We start from the raw sequence: 26,996 nt of genomic DNA, 5'->3' as shown, positions 1-26,996 counted from the left end.
TAAGAGCCATTGAATAAAAGTATTTATTTTAACACATTTGCAGATCCATGCTTAATACAATTGTCACCTAACAAGTGAGCATATTACCTTCACCCCACATCTGCTGATGTAATCAGCATCATATAACAGTTACTCATTGCACAGAACTGAATAGGTATGACACCAATTCACCATTATGCACTGTCTCAGGATTTCTGCTTTTTGTCATTATGCCGGCTCGAAGACTGAAATGACTTTCAGAAGACGATTTGTATATGTACAGAACACTGTCAGTCCAACAATTAAGTCCCATCTCTTATTGGATAATTGTTCTGATGGGTAGTTCATATTAATAATTGTTGCTAAGTATAATAAAAACCTGAATGGGCATAGAAATATTTCTAAAGTGCATTACTGCAGCTAAATAAATAGCAGCAATTGTGTATTTAAAAAACAAACGAACAAACAACCACCATACAAAGGATTGTGGCCAAACTTGAAAAAGTTTTACACTACAAAAAGAAAACCTTGCAAAAACACAAGGCAAAGGCCTTGCATGATTCAGCCTACAGGAGATATAGAATATCAAGAGGTTCACACACACACAGAACAGAAGGCTCTCTTCAAAGTTATCCATAATACACAGCCGGGCAAAAAACAAATGCATTGGATACATATATTTCCTCAGAACTGTGAAAAAAAGGTTTCCCTTAGCTGCCTGCTGTCCAGCATAAGCTGTTATAAAATGCAAGTCTGCAGTTTAGCATAGCAGTAAATTTACCAAGACTTCACTGGCAGCAAATTCTGAAGAACTGATTAAAATCCTCATTTTGCGAACAGTATTGCAGTACAATAGTGAATTCCAGCTCATGGTTTTCTGCGCCTGAAATAAAAAGCACACAATACTCTCAGCTCAAAGTTTTGATTCTCACAGCACAACTTTCTATAATCGTGGTCAAGAATGTTACTTAGATTTACATAAAACTTGTATTCATACAACAGACTAAGAGTATATAGTGATGAAAAGAATCAATTGGTTCAGTGATACAACTATGCTATGGATTTTATTCAACGCATCAGATCAGGGAGCAACAACTGTTAAGTTCACAATCTGCTTTTGCATAGAGTTCAACCTACACACACAGGACAACAGCAAAACTGACCCAACAGGCAAAGCAAAGACTTGATGCTGCTCCTCTAAAAGGCAGTGACAAAGCTCCCACTCACTTTGATTAGGCCCCAAGATTACAGGGAAGGGGGCTTTGAAAAAAAGTTTATACCATAGCAGGATTACAAGGGAAAAGTTTGTAAACAGATCTAAAAATCACAAGTTTTCTGACCAGACGTTCCCAAAAGTGCCAGATTTCAAATGTATTCCACCACTGCTATTGGACTTGTACAGACAAGTTTTCCCACTTGGAGCAGTGTACACCATAGACTGAAGTCTAATGCATTAGCTTCTTACAGTTGTTTAGCCTCTCTATTTCGACCTGAAATTTTTGAAGGTTGTTTGGTCGTTATGGGGTCACCGTCTGTTTCTACCCACCCCGCAACCCCCTTTTTGCTTCACGAAAAGCCCTTTTACCTCTGAAGCCCTCTCTCCTGCCTGTAAACATCGTGTAAAACTGCAAGCTTTCTTCCCCTGAGCTGAATGGATCACTGCCACAGCACTGCCAGCACCTATCTGCAAAAGGCCAAATCTGCAAGTGAACTCTGTTCTCCAGCGGCTAGGCTACCAGACTGCCTAATAAGCACGTATTCTGTCAGCAAGTGTTTGAGACCCAGTCTTGCCACTTACAAAGTTTCATGTTGAAACTCTAGCATTTGTTTGGACTCTGGTGTTAGAAACTGGGACTTCTACACGACATCAGGTGAGTTTTCTATTTGTTATAGCAAGATGGGAGCTTTAGATTCACAAACTCTCCAGGGTGAGACTGAGCTTCCCCAAGAAGCCTCAGGCTGTCATCTGTGAATTCAGTATGTGGTACTCCAGACTCTGAACAGAAGCAGGGCTCCTCAGGCACAGCTAAGGCCTCTGCTTCTCTGTTAGAAGCTTTAAGTACCCAATCTGGCAAGTGGTAGTTGGAATTTAATATGAACTACATCAACTTTGCCATCAGATTGCTGAACACCATCCCCCTCTACAAGGTACCTTGAACAGTTTTTGTAAACTAATAAAATGTACTTAAACTATCCTTCCTTCCAGTCATCAAGCAGAGATCGCAGATATGCTCATTTGCACTACAGCGTGTTACTAACATTGACAGGCACGGAGATTACTTTAATCCTTTGCAACCTTAGATGTATAATGGCCAAGGAAATCAAGGTAGAATATTATCATTTCTCTTCACTTCTGTCCCAGATACACTGCTCCACCTCTGAGCTGTTAGGGCAGCCAGTGCTCCAGCACAGGTTTGTGGGTCCACTCAAACTGCCGCTGAAGACATACGGTATCCATGTCAGATGTTACTATCACACCTCAGGCCACGTGTGACCAGTGATTTTGAGGGCCCAGCTTGAGATGTCTTACAGGGGACTGATGTTCAGAAAGTTGGCCCAACTCTGAACATCAGGCTCCTTTCAGGCTTATCAAGTTGGGCACCCAAAAAAGTCACTTGTCATGCTAAATTTGGCTTCAATTTTAGGTCACTTTGTCATTCCAATTGCCATGGCACTTGACTGTCTCCAGTTGACCCTTCGGTGACATATCACTGCTCCTTGATAATCTGAGTCAGCAAGAGAACCCATTCACACCAGCAAAGGAGAAGAGTAAATGGCTGGAACCACAAAGGCAAAGTGGCAATGCCGCCAAGTTTGACATTTCAGGAGTCAATCCTTACCTTAAAGCTGGTAAGACTTGAGGGGAATAACATTTTTCCAGCCAAGGAGCATTTAGAGCAAGAAAGCCAGAAGCTCCAGTTATGATAAGTTAGTGTGACACCTACTTGGACTGAGCATGATGCTGATACCCAGGTCCCAGACTGGATCCTGCCCTCATCTCCACAGCTACTGAACACTGGAAAGACACATGCATTAGTCACAGCTGCTGCATAAAGCCAGCAAAAAGACGACAGAATTACTGGCGTTATTCCAGATTCACACCAACGTAAGAATCTGGCCGCCTACTTGTAACTTACTCTGGTTTCTACATCTGTCCATTCAGATTCTGCAGCATCTTCTGGTGGAGCAGGACTTGAAGTTGATGATCTTCGCTTTCGACTAAAGGAGGCAGAGAGAAGAGTTAGTCCTGAAAGACTGCTGTGTATAGTTCAATAGACTGTCCAATGAGCGACTGCACAAGCCATTATCTAGAGACGGTTCACTCATACGGAGATGATGAATAGCTTCTGGTACCCCAAAACTCCAGGAGCACGCCAGCGATACCTGTAGCTGCAGGCTTTACAAGAAAACCTTACCTCAGTTTTACGTATATTAAGCCAGTCTTACCTTAAAGCTGGTAAGTTCAAAATCTCAGCAACTTCATTCTTCTGAAGTTTCTCACCAAACCATTGATAGAATTAGAGCTGTGTGCACATTCTGGGGATACTAGTTTCTTGACATTATGCAATTATAAAATTATATGTGACTGACCCGGTTGGTGATTCTTGTTTTAGAGTCTCTATATCCGTGAACTGGACTGCCTGTCCACCACCTCTGGTTCTGTAAACATCACCCTGAGGAAAAGAAACAAGTTACTTACAAATTAATATAATTACTTGGATATTATGTTTGCACAGAAACTTGAATTGTGGCCAACTAGTACGTGACCTCAGTGTTTGCAATAACTACCATTTCTTTCAAGGAAGCTCATCGATCAACCCAGAGAGCACAAACACTTGAGCATGCACTAGAGTGAACCATCAGCACATGATGTACCCAGAGGTTGTCAGCTGCCCCCCCCCCCCCCAAATGGTGCAAGAAATTCCTAAGATAGCAGATTAAAAACACAACTGAGTAAGGCCCAGTTTCAATGCTTTCATTCGGCAGTCTAGACAGGACTGTAACTGTGTTGGCAGATGGGATAAACCCTGGGATAAGTGAGGTCAACAAGCCCTTGGGGTAGCATGGAGGAATTTTATTTTAAAAAGTGACCATGCCCTAGTAGTCAGAGCTAAAGGAAAACTGCAGCTGTTTTATCCAGTTTAAAGTTCACCACAAGAAGTACTTATCAACACTGTTTCTTTGGGAGGGGGTTTAAGTGACAACAATTGGCATTTCCAAACAAACGTGCTGAAAGCGGCCATCTGGCGGAATTGACAACTTGTGTGAAACTAGCAGAGCCCCCTGGAACTCAAAGCCTACGCTGCATCCCAACTTGCTTTAAGTGTTTGCCAGACTAACACTTGGAAGCTACATTCTGAAAGTGTTAGATTTCATATTGCTTTGTTGTTGCAGCAAGATGGGAACTGGTTCACGCTGCTAGAGGAACGAAGCGACATCACTTCAACAAGATGGTCAAGCCTCCGTAACTAGGCTTCAGAAAACCAGTGGCAGTCACAGGCTTGACACATCCACTGATTATGGATGGTGTCTTACATAATGGGACAAACTATCTTTTTTTTTAAAATCAAAACGGATGCAGATGAAACTTGGCATGCAAATAGCTAGAAGAACACATTCAAGTACTGTAAGCTTACTAGAAATGTTTTCTAGGAACTGAAGTGTCTCCTACCCCAACCTGCAACTTCCAAAACCACAATCAACAAAAGCACATTAAAGTCAAACACATCCTTATGCAAGCTAAAATCAGAAACTCCGGATCAGTTAAGTACGATTTGACAACACAAAGGTATTTGCTTTACCTTAATCAGTTTAGTTTCAATCTCCCCATCAGAAGCTAGTTCCTGGTGAGTCAGCATGTACTTGTCACACTTAGCTAGTGCCTTTTCGTTTGCAGCTGCTACTGTGATGGCATGGGGGACATGTGGTTGCATGACTGTTTCAGTTGGCACATTAGAAGGTGGCTTATGATCTACCCATCTCTCCCCCGCTGAGCGTGATCGTCTGTGTCTGAGACGAACTGGCGGTGCAGTCTGATCAGAGCAGAAAAGGAACCAGAAGAAATAAGCATAATCAGTAGTTAAAGTGCAGCTTTTCAGGCCTGGTTAAAATGTATTTGGATGAAGACCAAAATTTCATCTCTAAACTTTTAATCAGAATTGATCTTGCAGGGAACCATTACTGACACACTTACACAACACTGCTATTAGAATTACACTTAGGCCAACTCATTCTTTGCAGTTTTAATTAAGTTCTACGTAATTGGATGGATTCCTTAACCAGAACTTCAGACAAAAGAATTTGAACTTTTTTGCAGCAGCTCTCAAATGTCCAGCCAAACTATGAATTCTACACACATTAAACAGGCCTGAAAAAGCAGTTACATAAGATAGTTTCCATGGACACATTCCTGGGTCAAATGGTCTGTTTCTCAGGTAATCAAGGGAGCAGATTCATGGCACAGGTTTTAGGAGGTGTTACTTCAGCGGAGTCACTCAAAGATGGGAGGCCTCAAGTGTATTTCTGGGTAAATACTGTGGAGAAGGAAGAAGCTTGACATTAGCCCCTCTTTCCAGAGTGAGACTGGTTTGGCACTCAGTTGCTGGAATGTATCAGAAGTTATTGATGTGTGGATAGCTCTACCCGCACACCACCCACCCTCTGCTGGGCAGAACTAGAAGTCTGTTTTAAACTGCAACAGGAGGTCTGTTAAATATGGACCCTCTTATGAGATCACAAGTGAAAATGTTACAAGAGGTAGTATTATTATGCAAGAAAATAAGCTTTATGCCGAGGATCTTCTCTGAAAGTTAAGCAGAAGGATGGTTGAAGTCTCAGGAGGGGCAACGTAATCCTCTTCTTAAGAAAGAATTTGAGGGACCTCTGACACAAGGCCGTGATTTATGTTTGTCAAACTGAAATCACTCTTGACCAAGACATGACTTTAACAAGGTGCATATTTTAAATGCTGCTCTTGATGGGGAGCTGAAGACCAACCATGGAGGGGCCAATCTGAACACCAGACTCAAGGGATGAAGTTATAATGGTACTTTCCACTACCTTCTTTTGAACTGCATAACTGGGTGACTACGTACCAACTCTTATTCTACAGACAGCTAGATTCAGGGTCAGAGTCTAGAAGTAAAATCCCAGCCACAAAGAACAATTATATACAGTGTTGTCCCCCTGCCAAATAAACTCTACAGCAGAGGTCACTTAATATCCTTCCAACGAGGTGCAGGGAAGAAGAGGGAAAAAGGGCCTCTTTTTGACCCATCCAAAGTACACAAGATCTCCATTCAGTCACACAGTTCACTGTCCCCATCAAATTCAGCCTTTTCCGCCTATCATGCGAGAGTTTACATTGCTCAGTTTTAAGAGAAGTAAGATGAAACTAGCAAGACCACGCATATGGGTAAGTGTTCCTCTATCAGGCTCTGGGAACTAACAGCTGTAAATAATAAGGGGAGATTTTATACTTCTGTCTCACATATACACCCAATGAAAATCCATTTCATTAGTGACATGTGGCAAGACCACCTAACTCAGATCCATGGATACTAACCCCATCCACTGTACTTCCAAGACTTGAGCATTGATTACACTGTATTTTAGCAACAGGTATAAGGCTTACAGTGCACCCTCTTGATAGGTCTCTTCTCAGAAGCCCCAAACACTGTTTACAAGCATCTATGATATCAAAAACTACATGCTGCCAGGATGTAGAACGCAACATTAAGATTTGGGCAAACAGAAGTTTTCAAGGCTCACCTAAAGCTACCTACAGTAACCTTTTTTCTTGGCTGGGTGAGTGAAGTATTCATTTTTCCATTGGTAATTTTTTGAGACAGTTCTGAAAAGCTGCCTTAGGAGTTTAGATCCTTAAAAAAGCGTGCACTGTATTTGACAGTGGACAATGTTCCTTAACTTGCTACCAACAGGGGTTAAGGTAAAGTTTAATTTGAATGGCATTAGTATGAAAGCATGACTTGCATCAAAAAGTCTGTTACAGGAACTTTGTTTGTAATACCATTAAGGGAGTCCAAGATATGGATTCACAATGTAACAGAGATTTTGCTCCTGTTTAGAACGTCTCTCAGAATAATCTTGTATTTGTATTTGTCTATTAGTTTTACCTGAACCCCTGTAGCAAGAATGTGATGATAAAGCGTATAGTGTTAAGACAAGCATCTCCTTGATACGAACTGGTACACAGAAGAATCACTTAGACCAATTAAAACTGAATGAAAACTGCAAGTAAAACCACCAGTTTTATTACAAATATTCAAATTTAGTAAGAACATTTTAACGGTTGTATGAATCCCAGACTCAGCTCATTACAAGCGAGACTGCTTGTCCAAACATTTTCCAGCTGATAAATGAAATTTCCACAAACAGCTCATGAGATCTTTAATCTGCCCAAAAATGACTCTGGCAATTGCAGACTGCCAAATAAGTTTAAGAGACAGACAAATGGAGACACAAGGAGGTTTATAGTCAGAAAAATTAAATTGTTGTTCCTGGAGAGAACTATACACACGCTGATGAGACACAGACAGACACACTCCTTTAAGGGCTTTTATATGCCGACTTTAGAAACCAAATTAGATTGTGTTTCGCAAGTGCCATGACACACAACTTGGAGGCAGCAGTCAAACTTGGAGAAAATTTGTAAAATTGGGTCCAATTCCATTTCAGGGGTGAGCTCACATATGGCAGCACACACTAAGCTTAGCAATTGTTTGAGAATGGTAATCTTCTGAGCCATGGCAACCAAGCACTGCTACATGTAACCATTGCTAGGAGTAGCACTAACCCTGCAGCATTGGTCCTCTTCTATTTCTATCTCATCTCTACGGCTGGGGACCTCAATGACTCCAGTCCAGTGCATCCCTCGCCTTCTGTCTGACACATTACAGTTTCTATTTTGCTCTGGTTCCTGTTGTCTACTCCTTGCCTTAGGTGTGCCAATGGTGTGCTTGTTGTATGGAGGAATTTTCTGCTCCCACTCCGAAATACAGGATGCCACACAAATGCTGCTACAAGAGTTAGAGCGTCTATGCAGCTGTGGCTGGCTCATGAGAGGTTGGCTGTTAGGGACTTGAGTAACATAGTTACTAGAAAACTGAAGAAAATGGGAGAGAAGTTAGTGAACACATACAATTTTGAACTGGTAAAGTACAACACTTCTCAGAAATCATCCTGTGTGGCTGACTTGCGTATATGCAGAGAGTAATCAACGCAAGTACTTCACATAACTAGGTGTTTCACTGTCAGCTTTAAAAAGCCAGGGCACTCTTTCAATTAGTCAAGTGTAAGGTAAAAGAGCATGCAGAGACAACACACTAGAGGGGGGAAAAGAAAAAAAAACCACTTAAGGAATTTAGTAGAGCCCAAAACATATACTCATTCTCGTGTCCCATTCCCAACAACTAGAGAGAAAAATAATCAGCTACATTTAGCTTTATAAAAACCTGTTTGTCTCTGCACTGACATACAAAGAGATTCACATATAACATACTGGTGCTGGCGGGGGAGACACAGATCTCTGAAAAGTCTTCTCCCGGTCCTTCTCCCGTGAAGGCCTCTCTGGTTTTTCATTCTTTGGTTCAGTAACAATAGCTTTCAGTTGCTTCAGTTTCTCATCTTTGACCCAGAGCTTGTTCTGCATCTCCAGCTGTTTTGCCGCCACACGGCGCTCCTACAGGTGAGAACAGGGTGGAGGATATTGTTGTAAACAAAGACCAAATTAGACAATCATATGTTATTGTGATAACAACTGAATTGAGGAGAGCTGTGTATTTCAAACGGAATGAAGACTTTCCAGCCAAGATGTAGACTTGTCAAAGTAGTCCCTATGTACACTAGGCCTGGCCAACTTTGAAAGGTATCTAGCATCTTCAATATCCTAACTGAAGAACAAAGTGATTACATTCATTTAGTAGCACACATCGCTCATATTGTAGTGGCTAAGTCTCTAGCTCAGGTAATGGATCACTATAGCAGGTTGGTTCCTCAAAAGCTATTTCCCCATACACACACGTGTGCAATTGGCAGAAAATTTGCTGTTGCTAATATACCATGGGAAGAGCAGAACCCTTGTGGCTAGGTCAATGACGACAACTGACAAAGAAAATCTGATTTCAGGAGGCAAAAAAGTTATGAACCAGAAGGAAACAATGCTAAACTGTTTAAAAAAGCAAATTTTTGTAAAATAATTTTTAACAGAATTTACCAAGGTCACATCAATACCCTTCTAGAAAAATTCTACTTCAGCATAAGATCACACTTGTCAAATTTCAAGATGAAAGTGGATGGTCTGGTCTGTCTCTCAAAACTGGATACACAAAGAAAAATTAATTTCAGCCTTAGCTTGGTACAACGAACATTGCTCCATTAAGCATTTCTAACAGATATGCTAGTGTACTTACACATTCCTTCTCCCACTTCATTGTTGTCTCTGTCACCATGCCTTGCAATCGTGCTTCCAATCTACGCTTATCAGAAGCCTGCCGCTGCAATTTCTGACTCTTGCTTTCTAGCTCTTGCTGCAAATTACGTTTGTCTTCTTCATAAATTGTAGTAGTTTTCTCTAAAATCTCAATCTGGAGGAAAGACCATAGCATTTTTTCTTTTAAGTTTCACATTTAATTGCTCACAAAGCATTTTCTTGAAGAGGTGCACAAAAGAGCAAAGGAGCTAATCATATTTTAACATGCTTTAGACCACAATCAGCGATTTTAGTACAGACATAAACAAACACTCCATAAGTTCCCCTGAAATTTCAAAGACAATTTCAGAAGTTTGTAGCACATACCATATATACTCGTTCATTAGCCAGTTTGTTTATAAGCCAATCCCCCAAGATGGATAGGTAAAAATAGTAAAAATTGTATGACCCTTTCATAAGCCAACCCAATATTTCAGGGGTTGGCAAACTTTGGCTCCCAGCCCGTCAGGATAAGCCGCTGGTGGGTCGGGACATTTTGTTTACCTGGAGCGTTCTCAGGCACGGAGCCCCTCAGCTCCCTGTGGCCGCAGTTCGCCGCTCCCAGCCAGTGGGAGCTGCAGACCGCGGCCACAGGGAACTGAGGGGCTCTGTGCCTGCAGATGCTCTGGGTAAACAAAACGACAATGTATTAGATATTCAATTCAATGATTTCACAGAGTTTAAAAATCATCAAATTTTGGTGTAGACCCATTTATAAGCCGACCCCCGCTCTCTGACGTGTCACTTTTTTACCAAAAATATTCAGCTTATGAACAAGTATATATGGTAGTTTAGCGATTTCTGGTTTTCTTGAAAGAAACTTAACCTTAACTCCTGCTAAAGCCAAAACAAGTAAGACATTTTGATTAATATCCCCATCAAATAAGAGAAAAAACAATTAACTAAAGTATTTTGAGAAAACCTTATGTGGAAAAAACTGGTCTTTGAATTAAAAATTTGACATTTGCTAAGTAAGGTATAAGTTTTGTGCCTAAGAACTGAGTAATTTCAGATTATGCAAGAACAAACCTTGTACTCTAATGTTTTAGTTTTCTTTTCCAGTCGTTCAATCTCCATTTTCTGTCCTGCTATCATTTTCTCCTTTTCAGTGAGTTTTCCTTGAGCGTAGTTTTCCTTGGATACAATGCTGCTATCAAATTCCTGCAGCATAGTTTTAAATGCGAGTACTGGAACAGATTCAGACATTGTAATCCATATAAATTCACTTAGGGAGAATCTTTGCACTCCCTCCCCAGAACATTAAACTAGATCAACTTTTGCCTCTTCCCTACTAGCTTGAAATATGAAGATTGCCTTATTTTGCTTGCTGACACAACCCTGCCAAATGTCTGAGTATTTATATCAAACCACAGTGAAGTTTTTGAAGCATCATTCATGAATTTAGGCAAACCAGATACGTTCTGCCACGTGCCCACTGGGATAGAAGATATAGCTATTTTACTCCAGCTGCTTTGCACAACTGCCTTTCATGTATTGATTAGCAGAGGAATGGTTTCATATGGAGAATCAATGCTCACCATTTTTGGTGAACTCTTCTGACAGCATCTGCCGCATTCTGTGGCGTTTCTCAAGGACTTCAATCAGCCTAGGAAGTGTTTGGTCATCATTCACGTCCAGTAGTTCACATGATGGTAACGGGGGGAAGTTCTGCAGAAGCATTTCAGTCACAGATTTTTCTTCTGTTTCTGTAAGGATTTAAAGCAGACAATCCTTGACAGCAAGCTATTCTAAACCTACTTCAGCATTGCAGCACACAGACTGAAGCCATGCACTCACTCCCTCTCACCCCAAAGCATTTTGGAAATATAAAAGCCTGGACATTTTAACAAGGAAGAGTTTCAACCACCTAGATGGTAGCTGATCAGGCACAACTGTACCAAAAGAAGGGTTTGAATGGGACATTGCTGCATGTAATAAGTGTTTCGATTAGAGAAGTTATAAACAAAAGATAGGTGTAGAGGGAAGCTTGGAAATTTAAGAGAGATTAGAAGTCCTGTGAGCATACAATTTTTTATCCAGTTTAAAAATTATTTCTTTGTCCAAATATTGCTGTATTTCTAGATCCATGACCTCCCTCAAGGGAGGGGGTAAGGGAAAGTTCATCTACGTCTGTTATCACCATATTTAAAATGTATCTTGGAACTAGTAATATGTGCACTAAAACCAACTGTGTTCATTATAATTTATAACCCTGCAGCATAAACCCAAGGTAACAAATATCCTTATGACTTTATTGTCTTGGTTAAGTTATAGATTATGTAGGAGTTTTTGTTTTATTTTAATGTCTTTTCTATTAGTCAGTCCAGCACTTCTGACTAATAAGTCTGTGCTATGAAACCATGTAACATCATTCCAGTTTTTACCTCCGCCGATTGGGCCACCTCGAATCTCAAGTCTTCGTGAGAGTTCATCCTTAAAGGCCTGGTTTCTAAATCGGCGTCCCGGGGTTAAGCCACACAGTGGTTTATCAACAGGTCTTGCAACTTCAACTTCTTGGGTCATTTCTGCAAATCGCATGACTTGCTATGATAGAATAATATGCTGTTTTAGATACTCCGTATTTAGTTACCACAATCTTTAGCCACAGTGTGAACTCGCAAGTATCTAGATACATATTAAAAAGGGACATTATCAAGTTGAGATGGCTTTTAAAAGCCAAGTTACAGGTAGTTTCAACTACGACAGCTCCTGCCCAGTTTCCCTGGTGGTTTTACAGGGGTGTGTGTCGCCCCCTCCCCACCCTCTCCCTGATGCTGCCAACAAAGGAAACAGTGAAAGTGACTATACAGAGTGTTGGCAAACAGTTAAGGCCTAGGAGAAATGTGGCTTCTTTCCGTTATAGTATTCTTCAATGCCATTTCTAGGAATAAGGAGTGTGATTGTTAGGTTGTGGGTTTCCCTTTAAAGTTTCAGTTTTGTTCCTTGTTAGATGAAGTGAGAGATTCCCTCCCCTTTATATTTTCTATCTCTTCATATTCATTTCATCAGTTTGGTGGGGATGGAATGGGGGGGGAGGAAGAAGAGAAGAATCACATGCAAGTTACCAAGCTTTCCTCATAGTCCTCAGCCTTGGGGTTAACGCACACGACCATACGCACTTTTCCTTCTCCGTCAAAGTAGTTCTTGAACAGGTGGGTTAATTTGGAGTCTCGATAAGGGACCATCTAAAAAGAACGAAAAAAAACTCAACAACAATAGTCTCAAGCAAAAGTCTTGACGGGTTAAAAGACAGTAAGAAGGTGGGTTGTCGTATACCTTGTTGGTTCCATACATTTGGTTCTCCCGTAGAACTTCAATACATGTTCTTAATGTCATAAGTGACTGGTTAATATTACCTGAAAGAAACAGAGCTAGTGTTAAGCACTCAGATGGATATTGCCCCTCAGTTACAATGTTCCAAAGTTAGTGGCCAATTTATGCCTAAAATTGCATTGTTTGGGGGGATAAACTATTCTGATTAGCTTAGGAATACCTCAAGCCTTTTCTAGTTACATTAAGACAATGGGTAGTGTCCAGCTTTCCAGACAAAGGGATTTAAGAGTCATTTGACTTAACAGAACAAAAAGACACCCGACCAGGATATTTATCTTGAGCCAGGAGGCACTACCGTATGACCAGCTTTCTAGTCCACAAACCAATAGTTGCATATGAGCATATAAGCAACAGACCACCCAAGCCAACTATGTACCTGCTTCACGTAGTCTGTTTCCTTCAGCTTTTGTCCTATTTGTTCTTTCGCTTCCAGCTAAATCAACCAAGGACAGCTGGCTTAAAGTTATTTGTTCTCTCTCCTGTTCAAGAAAAAAAATAAAATGTTTAATGCCATTTGCAACATGTCCCCAATATAGGGGAAGAAATAAAATTACATGAGACTTTTAAGCCTTACATAACTGTTGTAAGTTAACACTTAATAAAGGCTAGGGAGAGAATTGAAGCTCTCTCTTATAATTACGTGAGAGGCTATGAGCTACTAATGGTTTAGTGCCCTAGCATTCCAGGTTCTGGAATCCAGGATTCATATTCTATTTCAGGCAGTCTCAAACTACAAATGCCTCTCCCAAAACCTCTCCCAATTTCTATATGCTTAGTTTTTGCGTAACAGTAGCCAAGACAAAGAGCAAGGGAACAACAAACTTTGCTTATTTCATTAATGCTCACCTTGACAGAGAGAGCTTTGACTTATGAGGCATTTAAAAAGTGCAACTGGAAACTAGTAATTAGAACATCCCAGAGAGGAGTCATTGTCTAGGTCATCACCGCCCTTCCCACACACACATTGTGCTCTTTAAAATAATTAGCCTCTGAATTTCACCTGCAGGACATTATCTCCATCTGCATCCAGCGGCGCCTGAGCCAACTTAATCATAAACACGCTGTGAGAACGACTAGATTCGCGATTCAGCTGAGTGTTAGCAATGCGCCTTTTCTTTTGACCTGTTAAACGAGAGAGCCCTTTAATCTGAGTGGCAGATCGGTAGAGGCCATGCAGGTCTTCATGCCACAGGGATATACATGACTAAAGTGACCACTACTCCTGAACATTTCTTACCTCTCCAAAAAACTTCAAAAGCTTCTTCAGTAGATTTTACCTCGACTTCGGTGCATCCTATAACATACATGTTGTGATTCTGGTCCTCACGGAGTACTTTGGATTGTGGAGGTCTGCAAAGAGCATGGTTTAGATCAAGCTGACAGGCAGCAAGGCTTTTAAAGCAAGCCCCATGCATATCCTTATGTTTAAAGATCAAATTCAACCTGAACACAGATGTCAAACATTATCCCACACTAACAGAACAGAGAGCCAATACAAATGCATGGGGAAATATTTAGGCAGGACTAGATACAGTTCAGTTATTGCTTTGCTTTTACACATTTAATTGCAATGCATAGTAGGCACTATGAGGCTGGAGGACTACTGCTACTCTCCTACATGCATAAGCTCATACAGAAGCATATAATAGACTTCAACAGCATTATTCTGAATTTGCTAGAGAAGCAGAGAAAGAGATGGGGTCTGAATTTATTTACAGCAACACCATACAATAAATTCAGCTTCTCCATTTTTAATGGAAGAGACAATATGCTGGGCACATACATAAAATCACCATTCCGCACAGGAGTGTTGCAACTGTTCCACCTATCAAGGGAATAGGGTAAAATATTACAGCACCCATAGCAACCACCTAACATTTTAATCATTGTAGTTTGCACAACAGGAAATAATGTAAAAGTTAAGACCAAGTTATGGAAACATTTAACAAGATGGTGATCCTCTAGTGAGAGCTTAACAAGTGGTTAAACAAAATAATTGCAATTCTCCTCTTAAAGCCTCATGACATAGCCAATATGTTCTATTGGTTTGTGGACCCTATTCAGAGAAGGAATCCAAAAAGATTAGATCCAAAGACCTCAGGCCAGAGCCATGACAAATCTGTGTGCATTAATTGTTCTGCCATAAGTGTGTCAAGTTTCACAAACATATTTGTACACCAGTAGCTATTTGTGAGAACCTTAATTTTAGATCCATTTAAACACAAGCACAAAGCAGAGAGTTAACGTGGAGACAAGACAAAAGTTTAGAGGTGCGCTTGTGTTGTCCCTGAAGGGCACTATTTTCCCAAAAGTTCCCCAACACTGTAATGGTGGGAGGGAGCTCACCCAGAGGCTGCCTCCAAAAGCCAGAGTTTCAAACTGACACCCAACATTTCTGTTCCTGTTTCAATGAAGCGTGAAGCTGATTAACAGTGAGTCACGGTCACCAAGCCAGTATCAGTTTCTTTGGAAACAGGAGTAGGAATGGCAGCTAAAAAGTTGTATAGATTGCAAGTTGTAGTCATCAGTTGAGAGTGCTGTTTGTAAGACAGCATGAACAGATTTGGGAGTCCCACAGGTTCCAAGAGCCTGTACCAATGTAACAAACTTAAGTTCCTCTTTTCACATTCCCTTTAGAGTGTGTTACAATTTAGCACCAGCAATAAGACCCCTGTTCTGCAGTTTTAGACCCTGCTGTAGAAACTTAAACAAGCCAACTCCACACTACATCACAGCAAGTCCCCATTTTTCAGATGAGGTTGAGGCAGACTTGTAAAAGGCTATGGAGGGTGTCAGTGGCAAAGTCAGATTCAACTGTCTGGTTCACAGTCTTGTCTCCAGACCACTGTACCCAATATTCCTTTCTTGAGTAATCTCGTTTGGACTCAAGACAAAGAGGTGGGGATTGTGAGCATGTCTCAAGGTAACCCAATATTAATTACAACCTGGAGAGGTGACAATCACTCAAAGAGGCATATTAAAAAAAAGACACTTACTTTGGTTTTATTGGATCGAAGGGAACTTCCTCCAACAGGTCATATATGTAGTTATTGTAGATTTCAATATACGAGACAAACACACTATAGACATTGTCTTCTTCAACGTCTTCCACTTTGTAATGATCTCGTACACTGATCATATCAGCAAATTCTGGATCTATTTGTCGTCTGTTAAAACCATGCATGACATTATTACAATACAGCATCCATGACAAGCGGATAATTCATCACATATACCCTAGAATTAGAAGCTATATTGAAAGCAGCACAGTCTAAGGGTACGTCTATACTGCAATTAAAACCTGTGGGTGGATTAGGCCAGCTGACTTTGGCTCAGGCTAAGCACCATTTAAATGCAGAGTAGATGTTTTTAGGCTCAGGCTGGATCCCAGGCTCTAGTACCCTGTGGGGGGTCCCTGAGCTCAGCATGCAGCCTGAGCCCAAATGTCTACACTGCAATTAAACAGCCCCTTAGCCAGAGTCAGCTGGCATTGGCCAGCCACGGGTATATAACTGCAGTCCCAAAAATGCCCACGTTGAACATTGATGCCATGTATCCAGTTCTCCTCCAAAAAGGAAGAGCTAGAGCACTTGTGAAAGCAGTAAAAAGCTTAAATATAGTCATGTTTATTACTATATATTGTGATATAAAATTTTCAGATGTAGTTGTGTTACCTAGTCAATTACCAAGCAGTTACAGTTAGTCAGCCCTATGCAGAGCTCATTAATACTTTGTACTTATAGCATCTTCCATTCATTGGACTCAAACACTTTTTAAATTTAACATACCTTTTACTAACAGGAAAGGCTAAACCACAGACAGTTTAAGTGACTTAACCAAGGTAATGCTACGAATCATATTGCAAAGAATAGAACCTAGGTTGCCTGCCTCCAAGTACTCAGCTTTAAATGTTGATTAGACTATGCTTTATCACACCAGAATAAAAGGTAGAGTGATATATTAACGCTTCCTGAAAGTGGCAAGAAGTGTTCATGAAGGGCGTCCAAGTCATCAAAACTCAAGTTTTGGAATGACATGTATCAACAGAGAAAAAGAAGGTGAGGTGATCTCTTTTATAGACAAATTTACAAGATTACAGAGAGCTCTTCTTCAGGTCTGGGAAATATACTTTGAGTGTCACAACTAAATAAACTCTCAGAAAATGAGAAGCAAAAACACCATATCACCTGTGGATGAACACTTTTCACCTCTCTATATCGGACCTTTCAGTCCTCATCCTCAAAGGAAACCTGTACAATACCATCAAAAGTAGCCTGGGAGCTTAAATGCATAACTTTTCTAGATACTAAAAAGCATGGACTGAACAGAGACACTGGATTTATGGCTTATTACAACAGTCTATAACCTGCCTCCCCCACCAGTTCTTGCCCCCCTTTCTCTTTTCCCCCCTATGCCTGGAGAGGTGTTAAAGGGCCACTTTACCTTGAATGGCCTGAGTATCTTTCCCAGACCTGAAGAGCAGAGCTGTACAGCTCGAAAGCTTGTCTCTCTCCCCAACAGAGGTTGGTTCAATAAAAAGATACTGCCTTACCCACCTTGTCTCTCTCATATCCTGGGATTGACACAGCTACAACATTTCATATATATGTATTAATACACCATTTCATTCTACTTACTTGCCAGATGGAGTCTTTGGAATTGGCATGGCATCTCTTTTCTGACGCTCTAACAAAGCGTCAACTTCACACTGCACATCCACACCGTTCTTGTCATCAAGTTTAAAAACCTGAGGGCAGCAAATGGGGTTAGCGGTCATGTGACGAACTTAAACACTGGAAATGGTCATTTGTGGCGAGGGTTAATTGTGATAAAAATGTGAGTATGATAAAAAAGTGAAAATATGACTAATGATCTCTGAAATAGTCAGACCGAACTATTTCATTGACGTGCCATCCTGTAGTCATTCTCCATTTTTGATCAGGCTCTGCTTCTGATGCAGATGTTTTGTTTGATTACTTTATTTTGATTAAAGGACTGTAAGGTTTTTCTTACAATTTAACAATTTAGAACAGAGAATAACTGACTGTGTTTTAGGCTGTTACTGGGAAAGTTTCTCTTAAGACTTAAAACAAAGCAACTCACAAATCGCTTGGCCTGAAATGGTCCTATGCTGTTGAAGATCATGTCTAAGCACCGGGGAAGAAGTCCTCCATCACCAGGAGAACCTGTCATTGTGTGTGTTTTCCCACTACCTGTCACACCATAGGTGAAAAGGAGACCTAGGAGTAAAATAGTTACAGTTAAATGTTCCTAATTGGACCTTATTAACTAGAAAACCTTCAACTTGAACTGTCACTTGATCCTATCCAATAAAGACGGGGGGGCGGGAGGGGAAGACTTCCTCATTTGGAACGGTCAGCACGAATACTCAAGACATGTTGGTACCATCCCAGGAGTGAGAAAGGAAAGAGTTAGTCCAAAGGAGGAAAGACCACAGCTGCATGTCGTCAGTGCAGCGACTGCCCAGAGAGCAGGACTGGGCCAGCTAGTATAAAGCCATTTCCCCAGCATACTGTAATGCTGCTCAGGACAAGGCTAGCTGGCACTAGCAGACAGACCTCAGGGAAGTACTAGAAATGAACAGTTTTTAATAAACTCTAGCTGCTCAGAGTTCCCCTTTCTGGTTAAGTACATTTAGAAATGAGAGTGAAGGCAGCCATTTTGACTGTCGCTTAAAACCTGACTGCGGGAAGCTTGTTTGTTTTTATTCTGCTCTGAAGAGCTTCAGATACAGCAGCAAGATGGACCTGAAGAACCTGGCCTCATGGTATCAGACACTTTTTGATAGTTCACATGAGCCAATCACCAAATTACCACCACCATCTAGCTCTTCAATCATACTTTTCATCCATAGATCTCAAAGCTCTTTTCAAAGAAAGTCGGCATCATTATCCCTATTTTACAGCTGAGGAAACTGAGGCATGGAGTAGGGGAGTGACTTCCCATGGTCACCCAGCGGGCCATGGCTGAACCCAAAGTAGAACATAGAGCGAGCGCTGGACTGGGATTCAGGAGACCTACTAGGCCAAATTGCTTGCCAATCAAGACTCTAGTCTATTTACCAAAATTATACAATGTCATGGTTTTGTAGACAAAAGCCTCTACAGTTGATTGGTATGCAAGAAAATTAAGCCTCAATATAAATATCTTGCATGCATCTGAAACAGGAGTAATTTAGAATGCGCGGGGGGGAGGGGGGGGTTCTTTCCACTTTGTTACAAGGAAGTTGTTCCTATTTTCATGAAAGGATAGGACTATTTGAAAACTCGCTTTCAGAAGACAAACTGAGAAACCTTGACAATTTGTGGGAGTGCCAGAATAAGCAAAGTAAACCTGAAGAAAATAAGTATCCTTAAGTTTTGAACAGGCTTAACAGTGGTTAAAAAAAGATTCCAGGAGAAAGGCAACCAAACAAGAGTAAAAAATAAATGGTTTTAGCTATGCAGTGCCACTGCAGCAGGTTAAATACAAAACAGGGGCATACCATTCTTTCCACGAATGAGATCTTCTACTAGAGGTCTAGCCACAACATCAAAGAGTGCTTTCTGAGTGACAAGAGTTCCAAATACTTCCTTAAACGTATACTGCGTCTGGGGAAAAGAAAAAACACTAGCACATTCCAGACAGAAGAAAAAGCCACCCTCCTTCCCGCAAGATAATAAGAGGTTAGAACTGTATTTGAGTAGGAGGATGAGGAACTGGATGTGTGCACAGCGTGTGGTCCCATGATGGAACTGAAGGGGAGTGTGTTGTGGAGCTGCAGAGCTGAAGCCTGTTTCAACATGCGTTGAAGTCAGAGGGATTCTTTCCACTGACTTCAATGAGCATTAGATCAGGCCCTTGACAGTATGTTAACATATTATGCTTGGGAATTAAAGGCATGCGAGTTGAGGTTATCGTGGATGTTAATTGGTTAGTTCCCTGATTTTCAGCGTTTGAGTTTAAGCCATTTAACTCTTAAATTAAGAGCTTAGTGTGATAATAAATACATAGTTTAATCAAACAGTTTACAAAAAAGTGAAATACAAATTTTAGAAGCCAGCCCTCTGTAGATTGATATACGAACTGTATGGCACGCCTATGATAAACAGATTAGGTCCAAAGTTTGCTGGACAAAGCCAGCATGAGCATTAGCTATCAACTTGCCCATTTTAAATTTGTTTCTACTGCTAGTCTTAAAAAGTACTATACCTCCCTGTATTCCCCATTCCGGAATATTCTGTATCCATCAGGAGGATGAATCTGAACTGTTGTTTCACTGATCACTTCTATGCAACACTCCTGATCCTGAACACTTAGGGGACGCACTCTGCAGTACACCTGATGGAACAGAAGTCGGTTTTCTTAGAATAAAAAGTAGTAATAATAAATAATAATAAAAAGGCAGTCTACTTTGGTTCAGTTTTTTTGACACAGCAAGGTGAAATTAACATTTTGATGTTTGCCACTACAGTTTACATGCACCGTAGAAAGTTAAAAACATTTATACATAAAGTTTATTTTAATACCCAAGACATTTGGTCAATTGAATCTACATTAGCCAACCGTTCCCACCTAGTGATATTTGTGCAGGGTATTTCATGCTGCAGAATGCTTAATTTGTTCTACTTTAAAGTCACCAAAGAAATTGTTTTATCTCAGCATCTTATAATCATGTACCAGATCATATGTACTTGAAAATACACGTGATTTACAAAAACAAAAAACAAAAAAAACACAACAACCCACATGAAGAAATTCCCTGACTGCTTCTCTTCAGAGAAATTCCTACTATGGCAGTGACAGGACAATTTTAAGACCTCCCCCTCCACCCCCAAGTTTGTCCAGTGCCATTAGCAGATTAACAAAGTCACTCTTTTAACAGATTTGTGTCTACCTCTGTCACTTGCCACTGCATACTGACAGTGCTGTCCCTGAAAATCTTTCTACTCTAAATTACCACACAAGAGTCCCAGATTTAGATTCTGGAGCACACACTGCCCTTGTGGGTAAAGGACTGTCTGTCAAGTGCCTCTCATCAACCCAGGAGTGCCACTGACAGATTCTTATGATCCCATACAATCCTTGTTGGCAAGAAGTAAAGTTATGACTCAGGACCTTGAGCCACAGAATCAGGGAAAGATGAGAGGAGAGTAAAACTCTGCTGGGGATGGGGAAGAAGAGAGAAATTGAGGGAATATTCTCTGCCACTACATGGTTTTCCTCCCCCTTCATTCCCCAGAACCACAGATGGGATTCACCAGAAAGCAAGCAGAAAAACATTGAAGAAATGGATTAGAAATGCATAAGCCTGATCACAACAAGTGGATTCCAAAAAGACTTAAGCACAGGTATAAATAAGCCTGTATAACAGAAGGAGAGGTAGGGGCTGCTTTCAGCTCATCAGCATTATGTCAGACACACACAAACCAAGGAGACCACAGTGCTAGTAGAAAGTTAATCATAGAAATTAGACTCACTGGGCTTCCAGTCAGCTGTTTTGTAGAAACATTCTCAGCCACTAACACTATGGCACCATTTCTGAAATGTTATTCAGATTTACCCCAAACAGCCTCTCAAAGCTACAGTAGGTTTGCTTTCCAGTTGACCTGGAAGAGCAAGAGGGGAAAGCAAGACACCTTACCCCAACTGGATCTTTCAGATTTGTGTTGGATGACTTCTTTAGCACTGGTTTTCTAGGAGTTTTAGTTCTACTGAAAATAAAGAACTGAAAGTTAGACTTGTCATCTAGTCACACGATACATACATTGATTAGCATAGTTCTACCTAAAGAACATTAACTTGCCTCTCCCCAACAATCTTTTAGACTAACATTCCAACAGCAGTGATCTACCTACATCTCTTTAGGAAAACACTGGCCACTTATGGAAACAGGACACCATTGCTCCAAAATGACAAAATGTCATAGGCTCCTAAGACCTTGTATTCACGGCTGAAGGCTTTTGTTTTTGATTCTTATCTCAGGGTAAAAAACATGAGAGCTATCCTGAGATACAGACACAGTGAAGACAAAGCATTTTACTTTTACCTAAGGTAAAATAGGAGAGGTCAGGATTGTACTGTAATACTTACTTAAACAGGGATTTATTGCAACTAAACTTGGACAGATTAGATTTTGTAATCGATAAGTGTCAATAAACATCAATTTAATCATAAACACACAAACTAAAAAAATACTTCCATCGATAATCATCAAAATTTATAGATAGTCTTAAATCAAACAGGCAAAGAAAAAAATGCTGCCTGAAAACTATTTACTATGTATATTTTGACATGCGATGTTGACAATGTGTTTTAACAGTATAAAGCTTTAATTTTTTGAATCAATAAATAATTATTGTCTGACCAGCTCCCAAAAATTGGGGATTGGTCCTGCTTTGAGCAGGGGGTTGGACTAGATGACCTGAGGTCCCTTCCAACGCTGATATTCTATGATTCTATATCAAATTCTGCCAAGCCTAATAACAGAGAAAGTAATAAATAAATAAATAAAAATATTTTCAGAACCCTCTCTTCTGGTCTTCAAACCCCCAACCTCATCATCACAAGCAAGTTACCCACAGACCAGGACTCTCCAACTCAAAGTGGTATCAGAACCTGCCGTAACGACAGATGCAAAACCTGCAGACATATCCCCACTGTTACGAAGATCAATAACCCCACATCAGACCTTTCAAGATCCGTGGGTCCTACAAATGCCCATCACATCATGTGATGTACCTGATCCAGTGCACTAAATGTCCCCAATAAAAATGATGTGGGTGAAAACAATCACTAAGCTCTCAAATGACATCCCAAATAAAGATAAAAGACAAACACACCATATCACCCAAGGGAAAACATTTTTCACAATACAATTACTCCAGTTCTGATCTCTCAGTCGTCATCTGCAAAGGAAACCTGCACAACGCCTTCTAACACAAGTCTGGGAGTTTAAATTCATAACTTTGCTAGACACTAAAAATCACAGTCTAAAGGATACTGGATTTCTGGCTTATTACTGCAATCTGTAACTCACTAACCCCCCTTTTTTGTCTAATGATTCCAGTGGTGTTAACAGCCATTTCACCTTGAATGGTCCCTTACAATGTGCAACTGCCTATGATAAACAATCTGTTCCACCTTGTATTTAGTTGTGACACTCTGAGTACTTTTCCCAGACCAGATGAAGAGCTCTGTGTAGCTGGAAAGCTTGTCTCTCTCACGAGTAGAAGCTGGTCCAGTAAAAGATAATATCTCGCCCACCTTGTTACTTTCAGGCTTGGTCTACACTACAGAGTTAGGTCAACATAAGGCAGCTTATGTTGACCTAATTATGTCAGCGTACACACTCCAGCCTTGCTCCCACTGATGTAAGCGCCCTACTACACTGACATTATAACTCCACCTCCAAGAGAGGTGTAGGGCTTATGTCGGTGTAGTCAGGGTGACGCAGTGTGTGTGTGTAGACACTGTGTTACTTACATCCGCTGCTGGCTGTCATTCACTGTTGGCTGTCATTCAGGCAGGAGCCATGAACCTGACAAGAAAACTGGGCTCCTGGCAGGGAGGAGCTGTGTGTGGAGCTGACAGCCCAGGCTCTCAGCCCCCCACACTGCCCCTGTTAAGTCCCTAGAAGCACTCCTCATGGGGATGGCGCACCGCAGACAAAAGGAGGGTAACGGGGACACGAGCCACTGCACTAATCACTGTGATGGTTGTAAGTCGACCTAACACAGGCCAACTTACATTTCCAATGTAGACCTACCCTAATCCCCTGGGGCCAACACAGCAAACAAGCCTAATGACAGAGACAAGGTGGGTGAGGGACTGTGTTTTACTGGACCAGCTTCTGTTGGTGAAAGAGAGGGGCTTTCCAGCCTACCCAGCGCTCTGTCTCTCGCTACCAGCCCGGGACAAACAGGGCTACGCCGCCGCGGCAAAGCCGCAGAACATACCAGGCAAGGGCCCCACACGCAGCTAAGGAGCCAACACCCCTCCTGGGAGGGGGCTGACCGCTACACAACCCACATGGGGCTGACCTCACCGCGCAACTGCGCTGCCGGCTTTCCGGTCCTGGCCGCTCCTGGGTCAACTTGGCTGCGTCTTTAGCACAAGCGGGGGTTTCTCAGGCCCGCCGCTCGGCCCCCTCCGACCCGCCCCGCCGGCAGCGGCCAGCCCCCGTCACGCCGCTTGCCGGGTGCGGGGTGGGCAGGACGGGGGGGGGTGTCTTTCGCCCTGCAAGGCCCCCCACCACACACACGCTTCCCCCTCACCGCGCTCGGCGGGGCGGCTCAGTCAGCCGCCCCGCCCCCTCCGGGCGCGCCCATCGCCGGGGCTTTTCTACCCGCCGCCGGCCTCGAGTGGGGCAAGAGCTGGGCTGGCCGGGGGAGGGCGGCGACCCGAGGCCCCCGGCAGTAGAGCCGAGCCGAGCCGAGTCGAGCCGGGTCGGGCCGGGGGGTTCCCGCGCGGGGGGTCTGCCCCATACTCACGCCGCCTTCATGGTGCCGGGGCCGCTCTCTCGGGTCCCGGGACGGTGGCCGGGCGGGTCGCGGGACGGTGGCCGGGCGGGGCCGCTCTGCCGAGGCCTGCGCGGGGCCGGCAGGAGGGTCGGTGGGTCTCTCGCTCTCTCTCACTTAGGGATGATTCGATTTGAACTGTCCCTCCGCTCCCAGCGGCCCGCGCGCTGCTGCGATTCAAATCCGGCCAATCAGAGGGCGCCGTGCGGCTGAGCGTCGCCACGCAACGCGTGTGGCGTGCCGGAGCGTCACGGACCATCGCCGTCCCCATGGAGACGCCGACAGGAACGCCCAGGCTCCAGGTGCGGGGGCGAGGCCCGGGGCGGGAGGCCGGGACCCGGGCTGCGCAGTGGGGGCCCAGGGGCAGCCGGGCAGGCCCAGAGCCGGGCGGGGCGGGAGCCCGGGCTCTGGCCTCGCTGCGAGCCGGGGACCGCGAGCCCCGGGTGGCGCTGGGGCAGGCTCGGAGGAGAGAGAGCCCCCCTCACCCCCACCCCGCGCGTGCTCTGGGGACCCGCTGCCTAGGACGTTCCCCTGGGCGGGTTTCCCGTTTCTTTCCATCCCCTGCTGGCTGCAGGGTAGCTGGGGCCGGTGTGGCGCAGGATACCCGGGATAGTAACGAGACGGGGGAGGGGGAGCTTTTGTTTACTGATAGCGGAGTAACAGAGAGCATGTAAAAGTGTTCCCTCCCCCACCTTGTCTCGCTGCTTCCCTCCGAGCCCGGGCAGGAGAGAAGGTGCCCATCGCACCCGAGTGCCTGAGCCTCGAGGCATGAGCCTTCCCGGGGCTTAAATTTCTACGCTTTGAAGTTACTGAGGACAGCAGGAAATGGTTAATTTTCTGTCAGCAAGGGACTGTCCCCTAGGAAAGTATCCTTAGTGCTGAAACCGAAAGTGTGGTCATTGGGACATGTGACAACAGCCAGAAAGCTAACAAACAAGCCCAATGCGGGACCCAGAGTGGGTAGATTAACGGGCCAAATGCTCTAGCTTCATGTTGTTGTTTACTGTAGTAGTTATCCGTCCTTTAGATTTATACAAACTACAAGAAGAATAGTCCATCCACTGCTCTGGACTTGCTCTGCTCTTGATATAAATATATCTATTGTACTACCCAAAAATAAGCAGATGTATCAGTTTCCCTAGATCAGCTTAATTACACAGCAGAAATGAATCAATCCCCCGAGTCCCACCCTCTGCCCTACTTGTTTCCTCTGGACCTCGGGAGAAAAGGTGGTGCCTCTAGTGGGCCCTGAAGGCTGAGGAAGTTGGGCTGTTTCAGACCTGGAAAGGAAGTAAGTTCCAAAGGCCCAGGGCCCTAACAGAGAATATCCTGCCTGCTAACCAGTTTCCAAATAGATTTAATATGGAGAGCATACTACAGTGTCTAATCTCAAGGTGACAAAGGCATGGGTGATGGTTGCAAGGCCTGCATCCAAAAAAAAGGGGGGGGCAGGGTGCATTACCTCCCAGCTCTCCATAGATGGGAAAAAGGCTAACTTGGCAATAGCAGCTACCTGATCTTCTAGCAACAGCCATGATCTGATTGCTCTGAAGATTGCAAATCCCAGCCACCAAAGGCAGGACCACACCTCAGTCAGTGGGCAGAAATAATCCACTCATCTCTTCTGGTTGCTTTTGTCAATCAACCAACATCACCTCAGTCTTATGTGAACTGAATCTCAGCCAGTTAGCCCTCATCCATGCCCCAGTTTTTCCATGACATTAAGTAATACATTCAACAGCTCCTGATAATCAGTGGGGTGGAGATGAAGAACATTGGACCTAAGAGGTGGACTAATGTAATTCTCAGACTAAGAATGGGATATGGACTAGGCATAATATTATGGGAAGAGAGTTAGTGTTGGGAGCCTGGTGTAAAATAAAGACTAGGGTTAAAAAGAAGGAAGAGGTTAAATTCAAGAGGCATCATACTATGTAGCATCCTGGCTGATGTTCCCTTTAGTTTTTTTACATCCATGTGCAGAATGAATTTTGTTATATGCACCAATATGGAGGTGATGTGTGGCTGGGGTGGGGCCAAGGGGTTCAGAGTGTGGGAGGGGGCTTAGGGCTGGGGCAGAGGATTGGGATGCAGGGTAGTGAGGGCTCTGGCTGGGGGTGTGGGCTCTGGGGTTGGGCTGGGAATGAGGCACTTAGGGTGCAGGCTGCCCCACGGCTGCGGCAGGGAGAGAGGATTCCCCCCAGCTCTCTCTTGCCTACAGCAGCCCAGGGCTGGGGAGAGCACCTCTCCGCGGTGGCAGCTTCAGCAGGGACAGGGCCAAGGCACCTCTCCCCCTGCGTGGCTGCACAGTTTAGAGGGAACTTAGAGCCTGGCACTGGATCAGGAATGGATAGAAATGACAGACATATCCAGGGGTGAAAGTAAGTTAGAGGACTTACCAGTACACCGGAGTCCTGAGTAGGGGGCGTGGCCTCAATCGGAAGAGGCAGGGCCTTAAATCCCCAGGCCTTTAAATCACTGAGGAGCCCTGGGGGCTCCCGGCTGCCACCGCTACCCCGGGGCTCTGGGCTCTGGCAGAGCTTTAAAGGGCCTGGAACTCTGCTAGGGTAGCAGCTGCTGGAGCCCCGAGCCCTTTAAATCCCCGCCTGAGCCCTGCTGCCGGGGTGGCAGGGCTCCAATGGGGATTTAAAGGGCTCCGGCAGCCGCTACCGCCT

The 26,996-nt window shown here is 43.3% G+C and overlaps 1 protein-coding gene across 3 annotated transcripts; it reads right to left on the bottom strand.

The window, feature by feature from the left end:
- KIF23 (kinesin family member 23) lies at positions 1–24,487 on the bottom strand. Of its 3 annotated transcripts, none has more exons than XM_037911314.2 (23): positions 24,295–24,485; positions 21,447–21,516; positions 20,015–20,143; positions 19,308–19,413; positions 17,906–18,042; positions 17,440–17,549; positions 15,799–15,969; positions 14,040–14,152; positions 13,803–13,924; positions 13,179–13,281; positions 12,746–12,825; positions 12,535–12,654; positions 11,854–12,013; positions 11,008–11,175; positions 10,499–10,656; positions 9,411–9,584; positions 8,501–8,680; positions 7,796–8,104; positions 4,782–5,012; positions 3,571–3,653; positions 3,117–3,198; positions 2,925–2,995; positions 1–862 (listed from the first exon to the last, which is right to left on the bottom strand). In XM_037911314.2, exons 1-23 carry the CDS (start codon positions 24,303–24,305, stop codon positions 847–849), a joined length of 2,904 nt encoding a protein of 967 aa, XP_037767242.1. In that variant the 5' UTR covers positions 24,306–24,485; the 3' UTR covers positions 1–846. The 3 variants fall into 3 exon arrangements, with proteins under 3 accessions (XP_037767242.1, XP_043380370.1, XP_037767243.1); XM_043524435.1 differs by having other exon boundaries at positions 21,447–21,513; positions 24,295–24,482; XM_037911315.2 differs by lacking the exon at positions 7,796–8,104 and having other exon boundaries at positions 24,295–24,487.
- Positions 24,488–26,996: the final 2,509 nt, after the last annotated feature.

This window comes from Chelonia mydas, chromosome 10, assembly GCF_015237465.2.
Source record: "Chelonia mydas isolate rCheMyd1 chromosome 10, rCheMyd1.pri.v2, whole genome shotgun sequence".
Classification (NCBI taxonomy): domain Eukaryota; kingdom Metazoa; phylum Chordata; order Testudines; family Cheloniidae; genus Chelonia; species Chelonia mydas.
Note: the sequence above shows the minus strand (reverse complement) of the source record. Positions and strands in the feature narration are given on the sequence as shown.

What these genes read in the sequence shown, in the direction of transcription:
- KIF23 (XM_037911314.2), bottom strand. An exon ending in CTAAAACATTAGAGTACAAG is followed by an intron (nt 9,585 to 10,498) that starts GTTTGTTCTTGC and finishes TCTTTCCTCCAG; the next exon opens with ATTGAGATTTTAGAGAAAAC. An exon ending in TTGAAACTAAACTGATTAAG is followed by an intron (nt 3,654 to 4,781) that starts GTAAAGCAAATA and finishes TCTTTTCCTCAG; the next exon opens with GGTGATGTTTACAGAACCAG.